General features: G+C 38.8%; 1 protein-coding gene across 1 annotated transcript in view; it reads left to right on the top strand.

Moving 5' to 3' along the window:
- Positions 1-2,672: 2,672 nt before the first annotated feature.
- Positions 2,673-13,888, top strand: part of LOC130219153 (neogenin) — a 241,186-nt gene continuing 229,970 nt past the window's right edge. Inside the window, exon 1 of the mRNA XM_056451454.1 lies at positions 2,673-3,198. Within this exon, the coding sequence (XP_056307429.1) occupies positions 3,123-3,198 (76 nt within the window). The 5' untranslated portion in view covers positions 2,673-3,122. The remainder of the gene's footprint in view (positions 3,199-13,888) is intronic.

Here is a 13,888-nt window from a genome sequence, read left to right as displayed (position 1 = left end):
GGAAATTTCCCATTAGGTTACCTACAAATGTTTGTTTGCATGTGTGTGTGTGTAAGATACTGTTATTTCTAAAATGTTTAAACCTCACTCTACTTTACATACAGTTGAAGTCAGAACTATTAGCCCCCTATAAGTGCCAATAGCCTATTGGTACTGTGCGCTGACATATAGCACAGAAATGCTCGTGGTGACCTGAGTTCGATTCCTGGCTCGAGGTCCTTTGCCAATCCTTTCCCTCTCTCTGCTCCCATTGCTTTCCGGTCTAGAATCACTACTGTCCTATATCATAATAAAGGTGAAACCCCCTAAAAAATAATTATTAGCCCCCCTGCTTGTTTTTCACCCAATTTCTGTTAAACGGAGAGCAGATTTCTCCAACACATTTCTAATCATAATAGTTTTAATAACTCATCTCTAATAACTGATTTATTTATCTTTGTCATGATGACAGTAAATAATATTTGACTAGATATTCTTCAAGACACTTCTATACATTTAGAGACATTTAAAGGCTTAACTAGGGTAATTAGATTAACTAGGCAGGTTAGGATAATTAGGCAAGTTATTGTATAACGATGGTTTGTTCTGTAGACCAGTGTCTCCCAACCCTGTTCCTGAAGGCACACCAACAGTTCACATTTTCAACCTCTCCCTAATCAAACACACCTGAATCAACTCATCAGAACATTAGAAGAGACTCCCAACACCTGAAGTTAATGGGTCAGATAATGGAGACATCCAAAATATGCACTGTTGGTGTGCCTCCAGGAACAGGGTTGGGAAACACTGCTGTAGACTATCGAAAAAAATAGCTTGAAGGGGCTAATAATTTTGACCTTAAAATGTTTTTTAAAAAATTTAAACTGCTTTTATTCTTGCTGAAATAAAACAAATAAGACTTTCTCCAGAAGAAACAATATTATCAGACATACTGTGAAAATTTCCTTGCTCTGTTAAACATCATTTGGGAAATATTTAAAAAGAAAAAAGAAAAAAAAAATCAGGGTGGGGGGGGGTCTAATAACTCTGACTTTAACTGTACATATATATATTGCATAGCTTTAGCCCCTTTTCTTTACATCAATATGATATCTTACTAAAGCAATGCAAAATTGTTAATAATTTATACAAGAAATTATACAATATGGCATCTACGTTACAGGTGAAAAGTTAATTGTTAATTGGTCAATTAAGGAAACGAGAGAGTCAAATTCAATGAGAAAAATGGGAAAAAACAAAGGAGATTTAAGCTATTTCTGCTTATGAATAATAAAAAAATTAGCATTCAGTATAAAAAAGTAATCAATCTATTAAACAGATACAATTTTTGGATTTTCACGGTAAAAATAACATCTCTGAGGACAAAAGTGTATCAAATTTGTAAACTTAAAAACATGGGAACTTACCTCAATCCAAAATCTTTTTGATACGCCACATTCAAAAAACAAATGGGGAGCTGTTTCTTCAACAAATCCACAAAATCAACAAGACGCATCGACATCAGCATATTTAGATAAAAATAACTTAACTCTAAATGTTGTGCAAAGTTTTGTATTGATTCTCCTTAACCTTAGGCACACAACATTTACTTGGCAAAAGCCAGGCCTTTCTCCAGCTTACATTTGATATAAAGCAGAGATGCCCAAACTAGAGCCTGCAGGCCAAAGTTGGCCCACCTTTGATTTGGCCCCCCATCCCATCTGAGAAGAGAGGGAGGATGATGGGGACTGTTTGGAGATTGTCTTTTCAAATCTAATGTAATCTTTTGTTTGTTTGTTTGTTTGTTTGTTTGTTTGTTTGGTTGTTTGTTTGTTTGGTTGGTTGGTTGGTTGGTTGTTTGTTTGTTTGTTTGTTTGTTTGTTTGTTTGTTTGTTTGTTTGTTTGGTTGGTTGGTAAAGGCTACTTGAAAATAAATGTTTCAATTAAATATTGTAAATTATTCAGGTTTAGTTTAAATGTACATACCTGATGGATAGAGGACAATGCAAGAAACTTTGGGGAGCAAATCAAGGCAAAGGCAGATTCTGCATCTTATGTTATGATTTTAAGTTATACTGCATTAGTTAATACAATAAGTAATGTTTTTTAGTATTATGAAATTAGGAAATAAATGAGGAAATTACCCATTGTAACTTTAATGTAATATAGTTTGGTACTTGCCCACGGCTCATAATGATATTTGGTTATTGGCCCTTTATATGAAAAGGTTTGGGCACCCCTGATATAAAAGAACCCTATAGAATTGACCTCTGGGGTAATTCTTCTCTTCCGTTGAAATATTTTCCAACGTGATTGCTATTACATTTACGATCTAAGATATCAAAACCACCCAAACGTCAATATCTGGAATATCACTAGCTTTATTAAACATAAAATAACTTTTAAAATAACAACTAATTGTTTTAAGCCAGCTGGAATAGCTTTTATTAAGGTATTTTATTCCTTAAAGATCTGTGGTAATACTCACGTCACTTTCGCTTGCTTTACATCATAATTTGCATACAGAAAATTACAAGGGATTCCTGGTAGCCTGCTTGTGCGCCAGATGTGCGCATGCGCCTCACTCACCCACACGCCGTGATTTTTGACTTTCCCGGGCCAAAAAAATCCAGAATCCTGTGAGGATCCACGCCTGCTTTTTCACGGACCAATACACACACACTACAAGGATCTCCAGCAGCACCACACGCCGTGTGCTTGCTTATGTTGGAGACTCCACTGCGGTTCCGTTAAATCTGTTGAACGCGTCTTTTTCTCTGCGCGGTCACAAACACACCGGCGCGTCGGAACATATTAACGTTATTAGCCGCTGCCGTTGTGGGTCGGCTTGTGGGATGACTTCATGCCTCCTTTAAAAGCCCCTTTCGGCTTTTTAAGTTCAAGAAAACACCCGGACCCTTCATAGGATCGCCTTTGACTCTTTTACCGGAGATTTAAATGTTTATTTTTGGCCACCGGCGGAGCGCGAGATCTTGCCGGTTGCGGACAATGCTCGGCGTTTTTTAACGAAACACCTCGTCCGTTGTCACTAGTCTGTAAAATAAACTTCACCTCAAAGAACACAGTGGATAACTTGTACGCGAGGTTGTTTTTTTCTGTTTTCTTTTTAACATCAGAAAGTGATGGCGGAGCGGGAGCAACGGCTGCTCGTGTTTTTCACAAGTCTCATCGTTCTCCGGTTCGGCGGTGCGGATAAAGGTAAGTTACGCCAAAATCCCTGCAAATTACAACGTTTAACCGGTGTAAATCATACACGTTTGTTTCTGCCAGCTCGTTTAACCAGTGTAACCATTCGCAGTTGTTTCTGCCAGCTCATTAGCATTGATTTCTGTTCTAATTCTGCACGATTCTGTAGCCTGCTGGCTTTGTTTCTGTGTGTTTTAATTGTTTAGTAAAAGCTTAAAGGGTTTTATTGTCCTATAGGCCATTCATTTACTTGATGTTTAGTAACTCACTTGATGTAGCACCTTTGAATGTGAGTAAACGTTCACCCAAAAATGAAAAACTATTGATTCATACTTGTTCCAAACCAGTTCAGGGTTTTTTTTTAAGTAGAGAAGAAGATACGTTGAAGAATGTTTGAAACCTGTAACCATTTGACTTCTATAGTAGGGCAAACGCATAGTATTGAAGTCAATGTTTAAATGAGGAGTTCAGATGCAAAAGCCTTTAAATGCCATCAGAAATCTTCTTCTAAAATGAACACTTTTTTTTATTTTTTCCATGTGTAGTTTAGATATTTCACTGTTATGGTCATGAATGGGTTATTTTCATTGCCTTCAAAGTCAAATAACTGCATAGAAGAACGCTTGAGATGTCATTCAGAGGTCTTTGCATATAAACTCTTCATATGTTTTTAATATTCTTCAATATAAATGTATTTTGTTCAACAGAATAAAACTTTAAACTGATTTATATCAAGTAGAGAGTGAGTAAATAATGACAATTTTAGTTTTTTTTTAGGTGAACTATCACTTAAATGCAGAAATTAGTCTTTATTGTTCAATAGATAATTCTGATATGCTTCAAGAAATGATCTATACACCAAATTTAGACATTGTGTTTATGGAAAGAGCACCTTCATTCATCCATATGCTGCAGAAAAAGGCACGAGGATTCTCTTAACCTCACCTTAGAGAAGAGCCGTAGATAAGAGCATAGAGGCTAAATGATGAGTGATTGTTGATGGTAATGACAGGGTCACGCTCAGACATTTGGCAACCTTTTACCTATTGGGAATGATGAAAGGGAATTTTTGGCTGACTCCAAGAAAGATCGGTTCCCTCAGCTGCTGCCACTGAAATTGCTGTGAGGTGAATTTGTAAAACAACACCTCTGTAACACCAAATAGGGCTTGAGAGGAAACATTTTTGCCCTCATTTAGTTAAAATACTCAGCTCTCAATTGATGCCAACATGAAAAGCAGATAAAAGAGATTCTTTAAATAAGAATCAGATGTATTTATTGTTCAGGTTATGGTTGCAGTTGGGATTCTTGAAAACTCAATGGTGTATGTTGTTTAGTCTTTGTCTTGTCAGTGTTTTAAAGCAATCTAGATAGGGTTTGAATGGTGCTTTGTACATGTGGCCAGTTTCGGGTTACTAATCATGGCTGTGCTCTGAAAATAAGTTTTTGTTTATTTGAAACACATTTCACTGAGGTTTCAGACATGGAGATTTTAAAGCCAAGCCACAAGTCCTCTCTCAAAGATAGTCTGCTTGTAAACTGACTAATCACAATGCTTTATAGAGTTCTGTGGATCTTTTTTTGTTGGTGCTTGGTGGAAAACTTTTTGTGAAGTCTTGTCAAACTAAATTAGTCTCCGCAGTTGCAGTGCAATGCTAGTTTATTTCAATGGGAATCACAAAAGGCTCTAATACGAGACACATTTTTAATTCAGAAATGGTTGGATGAAGTGAAACAGAAGATCTTTTTAAAAATTGAACTTGTCCTTTCATCAGTAGTGCTACCTTCAAAGATTATTTGTAGACTGTTCACAGACATTTCACAGAATGTTTCATAAGGATCTGCAGCGTAGTTTTTCTGCTTCAACTTAATGGAAAATTCTTGTGAGGTTTTGTCTAACAGAATCAACCTTTCCTACTGTGTTTTTTTAGGTTTAGTGGTGCATTTACTTGACCACAATGTGCTTTAAAATTAAAAAACGTTTCATGCATTGATGGTTTAGTTGTAAAAATAATCCATTAACATGGATTCATTCAAATGAAAAGCTGTAATATGCATTAGGGCTGCACAATGTATCATTTCAGCATCGATATCACAATGTGCGAATCTGCAATAGTCCCATCACAGGATCTGCGATGTCAAGTTGGAATGAAATGAACGAGAAAACATTCATTCATGTTCTACCGCTTTTCCGGGGCCGGGTCACGGGGGCAGCAGTCTTAGGGGAGAACCCCAGACTTCCCTCTCCCCTGACACTTCCTCCAGCTCCTCCTGGGGCATCCCGAGGCGTTCCCAGGCTAGCCGAGAGACATAGTCCCCCCAGCTTGTCATGGGTCTTTCCAGAGGCCTCCTCCCGGTGGTACAAGCCTGGAATACCTCCCTAGGTAGGCGTCCAGGAGGCATCTGAAAAAGATGCCCAAACCACCTCAGCTGACTTTTCTTCATGTGGAGGAGCAGCGGCTCTACTCCGAGCTCCTCCTGGGTGACAGAGCTCCTCACCCTATCTATAAGGGTGCGCCCTTCACCCTGCGACGGAAACTCATTTCAGCTGCTTGTATCTGAGATCTTGTCCTTTTGGTCATGACCCAAAGCTCATGACCATAGGTGAGAGTAGGAACGTAGATTGACCGGTTAATTAAGAGCTTTGATATCGGCTCAGCTCTTTCTTTACCTCAACAGACCGATATATTGCATTACTGCTGCAGTTGCACCAGTCCGCCTGTCAGTCTCGCGTTCCATCCTTCCCTCACTTGTGAGCAAAACTCCAAGATCTTTCAACCCCACCACCTGGGGTAAAGACTTTCCTCCAACCTGGAGATGGCAAACCACCTTTTTCCAGTGGAGCACCATGGCCTTGGACTTGAAGGTGCTGATACTCATCCCAGCCACGTCACACTTGGCAGCAAACCACTCCAGTGCACGCTGAAGGTCCATGTTCGATGAAGCCAACAGAACAACATTGTCTGCGAATAACAGAGATGAAATCCTGTGGTCACTCATACTTTGAGTAATATTTACAACAGATACTTTTACTCGCACTACATTTTTATCAGAAATCAGCTTTATTGCCAGGTATGTTCACACATACGAGGAATTTGTTTTGGTGACAGAGCTTCTACAGTGCAACAGGATTACAGAGACAGGACAAAAAACAGATAATAAATATATATATAAAAAAAAAAATACAAGGAGTGAATGCAAATATACAAATTGACAAGTGTATGCACGTCTTTATTACTATATACAACGTTATATGTGCAGCTGTTATGTGCAAATTGGCATGTAAAGTGTGTTGTTAAATAAGTGTATATGTGTATAAAAGTGTATGGCAAGTAGTGATGTTGGTTCCACAATTATTATCATCAAGTGTTCATGAGATGGATTGCCTGAGGGAAGTAACTGTTTCTGTGTCGGGCTGTTCTGGTGCGCACTGCTCTGTAGCGTCGACCAGAAGGTAACAGTTCAAAGAGGCAGTGTGCTGGGTGTGAGGGGTCCAGAGTGATTTTGGCAGCCCTTCTGCTCGCTCTGGATAAGTACAGTTCTTGGGGAGTAGGAAGGGTTGTACCAGTGATTCGCTCAGCAGTCCGAACTATTCGACGTAGTCTTTGGAGATCGTATTTAGTAGCTGAGCTAAACCAGACAGTTATTGGTGTGCAGATGACTGATTCAATGATGGAGGTGTAGAACTGTTTCAGCAGCTCCTTTGGGAGGTTAAACTTCCTCAGCTGACGAAGAAAGTACAGCCTCTGTTGAGCTTTTTTGACAATGGAGTCAATGTGAATGTCCCACTTCAGGTCCTGAGAGATTGGTGGTGCCCAGGAACCTGAATGACTCCACTGCTGCCACAATGCTGTCCATGATGCTCAGTGAGGGGAGAGCAGGGGGGTTTCTCCTGAAGTCCACTATCATCTCCACTGTTTTGAGCGTGTTGAGCTCCAAAGTACCATTACTTGAGCGTGTTGAGTACCATTACTTTTAGGCAAGTAATGGTACTTTAACTTAAGTGATTTTTAATACTCTTTCCACCACTGTTGGCGCACAATAGTTCAGTATAACCAGGGTTTTTCTTGCATATAGAGAATTACAAGGTGGCCACCTCCATAAAATTTTGTACCAACTCCGCCTTTTGACAAAAATTCGGCAACCGTCAGACCACAAATGATTTTAAACACTGATCATGTAGTTAAGTAAATGAAATGTTAACCTTTTAAAAAAAAATAAGACAATGTTTTGCTTGATAAGAATTCAAGAATAATGCATAATGTGTTTGTTTCAAGCAGCAAAAATTTCACGACAGAGAAAAACCCAACAATTGGATTGGGAATCAAACCTTGGGTTAGCAAACCTTTAAATTACAATGCAAATTTTAAATTCTACTATTTGCTATGTGCATGTTTTTTTTTTTATGAAACTACCTTTGTTGTTGGATTGAAAAATAATTAGCAGATAAAACAAACTATTCTTTATAGTTATAGCTTGCATGAACAAAGTTTGTAACAAGAATTGAATGGAACACATGGTAAAGCATGTAGTGTAGTAAAATTTGTTGTAGGATAATTCAATTGATTGAGGCTAATGAAGGTTTGTGCATGTAAATACAACCAGTAAGTGACACTTCTCTCCAAGTACAAAGACCGTAAAAGGTTTATCACATATTTTTCCATCTTTCTTGCCACTTTGGGAATGGCAGGGGCTGGTCACAATTGTCATGCTGTCTTGCCATAATTGCTTTTGGCACAGCAGGTAAACGGCACAAATGGAGACATCTGTAGCTATCTCCATCTCTCATTAGCTGTGTGTGTGTGTGTGGTTGGGGGAAGCCGGTAGGGGCTTCTGGTCTTGAAAGCAAGCTTAATCCTCATCGATGTCAGCCTGAATGATTGAATGACATTTTTAGCGCATCCAGTTGACCTCCCGCATTGCTGCTACTAGTGGGATATCAACAGCGCCATCTCATTCACAAGGCTCCAGGGTAAATTTGTGAATCTCTGCATTCACTCACTCTTCTACGCTCATTGTCTGGCACTTTTTTGCGAACGTGATGCGTGTAGCCATTTTCTCGCCGCCTGCAGCTGGTTGAGAAGGGGAGACAAACACAAAGACAAACACATTCATCCTGTGTCTTATCTGTGTGCTCTTGTCTAAGTGTGACTGGCAGTGGGCAACCGAGTGTTCACTTCTCCCCTTGGCTGCTTATCAATTTGTGGAGATTGCCTGAGGCTGACTGATACTGTGTGTAACTTGCAGACGAAAGTTGTGAAGTGTGTTGCTTTGTGGTTGGACGAAAAGATGGGTCATTTGTTGCTTTATTTTACTTGGGAAAAGAATCACTAGTAGGCTAGATCTGTCTTATGGATGCATTAAGCTTTCTTGGGCTTCCATAGTTTTCAGCAAAGATTTCACCAGATTTTATAAATTCACTTTTTTGGAGTGTGGTGTAACAGCATTTTATTTCCCGGAATGTTGTAACTTCCTGGTGTGTGGGTAAATCAATTAAAACAAACCAATTCTTCTTTTCATTTTGCTCAACTCTGGTCCAAACTGGATAATCTACTTTTTAAAGTGCTTTTGCACACAATTTAAGTGAAAGCAACTAGGATGATCATGTTACTTTTTTTTTATACTATTTAAATATGTTTGCATTAGAGGTGGGAATCACCAGTCCCCACTATTGAACATTTCAGGGTGCTTTCACATCTGTGGTTCGGTTCATTTAGTCTGGACCAAGGACAACAAATAATACTTTGTAGTATTTTTATGCCATTTTTTGGTGCTTTTTTCACACCACACTGATTGCTTTGGTCCAAACCAGTTGAAAAGAACCAAAATACAGTCATGTGACAATCCACATCGCTTATTGGCCATATCATACTTGCCAACATTCCCGTTTTTCTCCTTTATTTCAGACCCATCTCCCACCACCCTCCCGTTTTGTTATTTCTCATGGAAAACTCCTGTAATTTGAAACCCCCACCCCCGTCCTCAGCTTTTTGGTACAGTCTATAACACCCCCGGATTGCCGACTTTGGTATAGTATCCGATTGCAGCGGCTGCCCGAAACCCATTGCATAGTACATAGTACAGTGCGATTGGTCAGAATTAATGTGTGGGAAAATGGCAAGGGAACTCCAGCAAGTAAACAAACCGGCAGACACAGAATGTCTCTTTTTACTACAGAGGGACGACTGCGCTGGCTTATTGTATCCCTGGTCATAGTATACTATATAGTTTGCAAACATCACTTTAGACAAACAATGCATTTCGAGAATGAAGCGTGGCTGTGGCTGGAAAACAATTTTTTAATGCATTGCAAATGGCGATGGCGCATCGCAAGTCCCTTCAGGAGGAGGCGCGAATTAATTTAACTAAACTGCGACATGGTCATCTTCCGGAAATATTACCAACAATCCATCAGGTAATGTTTTTCCTTCTCTCTCTCTCTGTTTAACATTGTTGATAAAGCATGATAAGATGGGACAGCGCATCGGACTACGGCAACTGGATTAGTCCAAAAAGGCACAGTACTTTTTGCAGTTGGGTCTGTTTTAGTTCGGATCATGTTCTTACCACAAATGAATTATTTGAAAAGCGTACCGAGACCACCTCTTCAAAGAGGGAAACCAAACTCTAGTGCGATTCAACCGTACTAAATAAGGCAGGTGTGAAAACACCCTCAATGTGGTGATGTCATTGGCCCATAAACATTTCCTGCTTGTTGTCAAAGTATTTTAATAACTGTAACAAGAGGCAATTCAATCTTATCTCAACGTTAAAACAGCATGTGGACCTTTTAGCATTCTCGGAAGCTATGGAAATTAAAATTGTAAAACAGGACCATTGTTATTGTTTACATTCCTTGAAATGGTTTATACAATATCATGATACAATATTATTGTGTTTTGTAATATTGCGTTTTTGTTTCGTAAAGGAAAACTTTGGCAAAAACAGTTTTAACTAATCAAAAATGTTTCTCACCTAAGTTTTTTTTTTTTTTTTTTTAAATGGACCAACACTTTGAGAACCGCAATGAAACCGCAACGTCCTGCATGCTGAAGGTGACCCAGCTCACACAAAAAACCCTCAAGTTCAACATCGCCATCTAGTAGACTGTAAAGAGATAGATTTTGTTATTTAACTAAATAGTACAATAACATATTGGAAATGTATTGATGTGGGTAAATCGACATCGTATTGCAGCGGAAAATATCGCAATACTATGCTGTATCGATATTTTCCCATATCCCTTATTTGCAAACAAAATTTGATTAGTCTTAATTCTCTTGTGTCTTTTCATTCATTGACACCTTTAAACTCTTAATTCCAAATCAAAGCTGACTGAAAACACTTTTGCGTCCTTCCAATCAAAACATCTAGTTTGCTCTAGAGGTCTAGAAGTTTCTTTTGAAAACACTTCTCTCTTTTTTTTCACATCTGAAACACATGTTGAAGCGATGCGGTTTGGTTTTGTGGATCCACTAAGATCCAGGAGTGTGGAATGGATGGAAAATTCCAGCTGACACATTTCTGTTTGCTGCTGGAAGGAATATTTGTCCTTCTCAATATAGCGTTTGACTAGGCAGACCCTCACTCTCAGCCTCTTACTGGGAAAGGTCAAAGCCCTGAAAGACAGGGGTCATGCTTGAATTCTCCTTCTGCTGTCTCGATGAATAGAGAACTCTTGCTGGTTGTTATTACTTCTCCAACACCTCTCCTGGCATTTTTGGAGCTTTCTTGTAAAGAATGTTTAGATTGAGGGTGGTTGCGGTGAAGGCATCGTTTTAATGAGGTCAGGAGAAGCCTTGCTGAGAGGAGCCCAGAGTTTGACCCTTGCTGTGAGGTTCTAGATACATGTCTTTTGTATGGTTTGAAGGTCTTGACAGCTGTCTGTGAGATCCCCTGATCAAGACATAACCAGAAAAAATCCAGTTCACTGTATTCAGTAGGGTTGTGCAATATATCGTTTCAGCATCGATATCGCAATGTTGAGTTGGGTTTATAGTTGATTAACAATTGAAAATGCATGATATTTGTGAAGTCATTGCAAAGTATAACCATAACAGTGAAACTTTTTACATGTGCTGTAAAGGCTTTTCAAGAGAGTTAAAAGTGTTCAGACACAATAATGTACAGCATTTGTAACTTTAATGAAGAATAAATTTACTGAATTATTAATACAACACTCTAAAAATGCTGGGTTCCACACAATTAAATCATGTTGTCCCAACACAAATCAATTAAGTTAACTCATTTTTACAAATTTAAGTAAATTAATTTTTAAAGTTTTTATTTATTTATTTATTTTTTTAAGCTGAGTTGAGACTATGCGGTGTTATTTTACACTTCATTATTTAATTTCTGTACCTGAATACTGGTTGACTCCCCGGGAAAACCATAAAGCACTGTTTATTTTACTTTTTTTTTTTTTTTTTGCTCTATTGTAATTAAGTCTTATCTAGTTTTAAACTTAGAGAGTGTTATCTGAGCCTTGGACGTTATCAGGAAGGCTATTCCAGAGTTTAGGAGCCATATATGAGAACGCTCGAACATCCTTTAGTGGTCTTTGCGATTCCGGATATTACCAGAAGAGCTGAATTAATTAGCTAGTAACTAATTACTAATTGCTTTTAACAGTTGAAGTTATTATATATAAACCGTTAGCCTTCAGCTATATAGTGCAGTGTTTGCCAACCCTGTTTCTGAAGGCACACCAACAGTACGTATTTTGGATGTCTCCCTTTTCTGACCCATTAACTTCAGGTGTTGGAGTCTCTTCTGATGTTATGATAAGTTGATTCAGGTGTGTTTGATTAGGGAGAGGTTGAAAATGTGTACTGTTGGTGTGCCTTCAGGAACAGGGTTGTGGAAACACTGATATAGTGTATATAAGTCATGTCTGTGTGTAGATGTTCAATGACGTGCATTTTGCTTTACAAAAAAGATAGGTCTTAATCTAGTTTTGAACAGAGAGTGTGTCCGATCCTCTGACATTTTTCAGAAAGGCTATTCCAGAGACGTATATGAGAATGCTCGACCTCCTTTAGTGGACTTTGCTATTCCGAGTACTACCAGAAGCTCCGAGCCCTAAACTAATGAACTAAAATCAACCCAATCAATTTAAATGAATGATTAAATGAGATGATATGTACATAACATCTTTGGTCGTAAGATTGTGATGACCACTGTCAACCAAAGAGGTTTGACATTGGTCATCTGGGACATTGCAAAATGGCACATTGTATACCAGGTGTTAAAGTTGACCTACTGGATTTGTTTCCATCAAATTGTGAATGTCAGCTCAGGATGTTCCTCTCTTTTTAACACCTGCTTCATTATCCTGATTATTCAATAATTTGTCCTTACAAACTCAACATATGTTCTGTGTCGAATAGCAATCACTCCTCTTCACCCCCTTCCATAAGAGCTGTGCTTTTCCCATTGGGTTATGCAGGAGGCTATGAATAATGGAAGAGAACCTTAGCTGTCTCTAAAACGGTGATTAATTGGTTTAATTTGATCATGTTGTACCTTGTGGGCGGTGTACATCACCTGATTTGTCCTTTACCTACTGATGAATAGTTTGTAGCTGCCATGTGCATCAGCATTGACCCTCCTGTCTATGGAAACATGCATAAACATTAAGACATTTATTCACACTTGTATGGTTGCAAACCTTCATGACTTTCTTTGTTGTGTAAAATTCTGCAGTTTTGGCTTCCACAAAGTCAGTCGATTTTGGAAAGACATGAGGGTGAGTAAATGAGGACTGAATGCTCATGTCAGTGGTTTCGAAGACTGAATTGGCTTGATATTTAAAGAAAAAGCATTCTTTCGTTGATTTAGTGCTTACTTCTAGATCAGTCGTTCTTTTTGAACTGGCCTTTCAAAAGTAAATCCAATGGAGTGACATGGTAATTGATCTCTGATTGGTGGGTTTGGGGGTATGTAACCATGGAGAGAATGTTCCAGTTCTCCCGGCCACATGCTAGCTGCCTCCTGCTGATATCAGCTCACTTAGTCTCTGTAGGGAAGGTAAATTACTGCCTTTCTTCTGCAGAAACCTGCTGAAAAGTAGTTAGCCATTTATAGGTCTGAACACTTTGGCCTAATTTAATGGATGGGCTCTCTCTAACTGGAAAACACAGGTCATTAGATTAGCCGTGGACCATTCTTACTTCAGTGAAATATTCATTTTCATCTCGCACATCAAAAGTATTCCTGAAAATGTGATAAATACATCGAGGAACGTGATATAGAGCAAGCTAATGATGTTCTTTGTAGTTTGTAGGCGCTGTTCTTCGATTATTTCTTTCACACCTGAAGCAAAGCCACAACCCCCATCCAAACCAATCTTTACGTTGTCTTTCCTCTTACAAATGATGCATTTGAAAGGGCAGCCAAGCATGCATTAATGTCCTTTTGTGCTCCGCATTACAGAAAGGCTATAAAGGCCATCCAGACTCTAAGATGACTGGCGAATGATAAACCGGCCTTTCCTCCTCATTAGCTTTATGGACGAGTCGCTCGATTTGTCGTCAGGGATGAGCCGGGCTTCACTTGACCCTGAAAGTGGTGATGTAGAGCAGATAGGATTTGAAACACAAGTCTGTTATATATTGTGGAGGAATTATAAAATGAAAAAACTTAGTAACTCCATGTGGGCTGTTTGCCCGAGGCTCTTGTTTGTTTAATGGCGTTTGAACAT

The sequence above is a fragment of the Danio aesculapii genome, chromosome 25, assembly GCF_903798145.1.
Source record: "Danio aesculapii chromosome 25, fDanAes4.1, whole genome shotgun sequence".
Classification (NCBI taxonomy): domain Eukaryota; kingdom Metazoa; phylum Chordata; class Actinopteri; order Cypriniformes; family Danionidae; genus Danio; species Danio aesculapii.
This window is presented reverse-complemented; position numbering and strand designations above follow the sequence as displayed.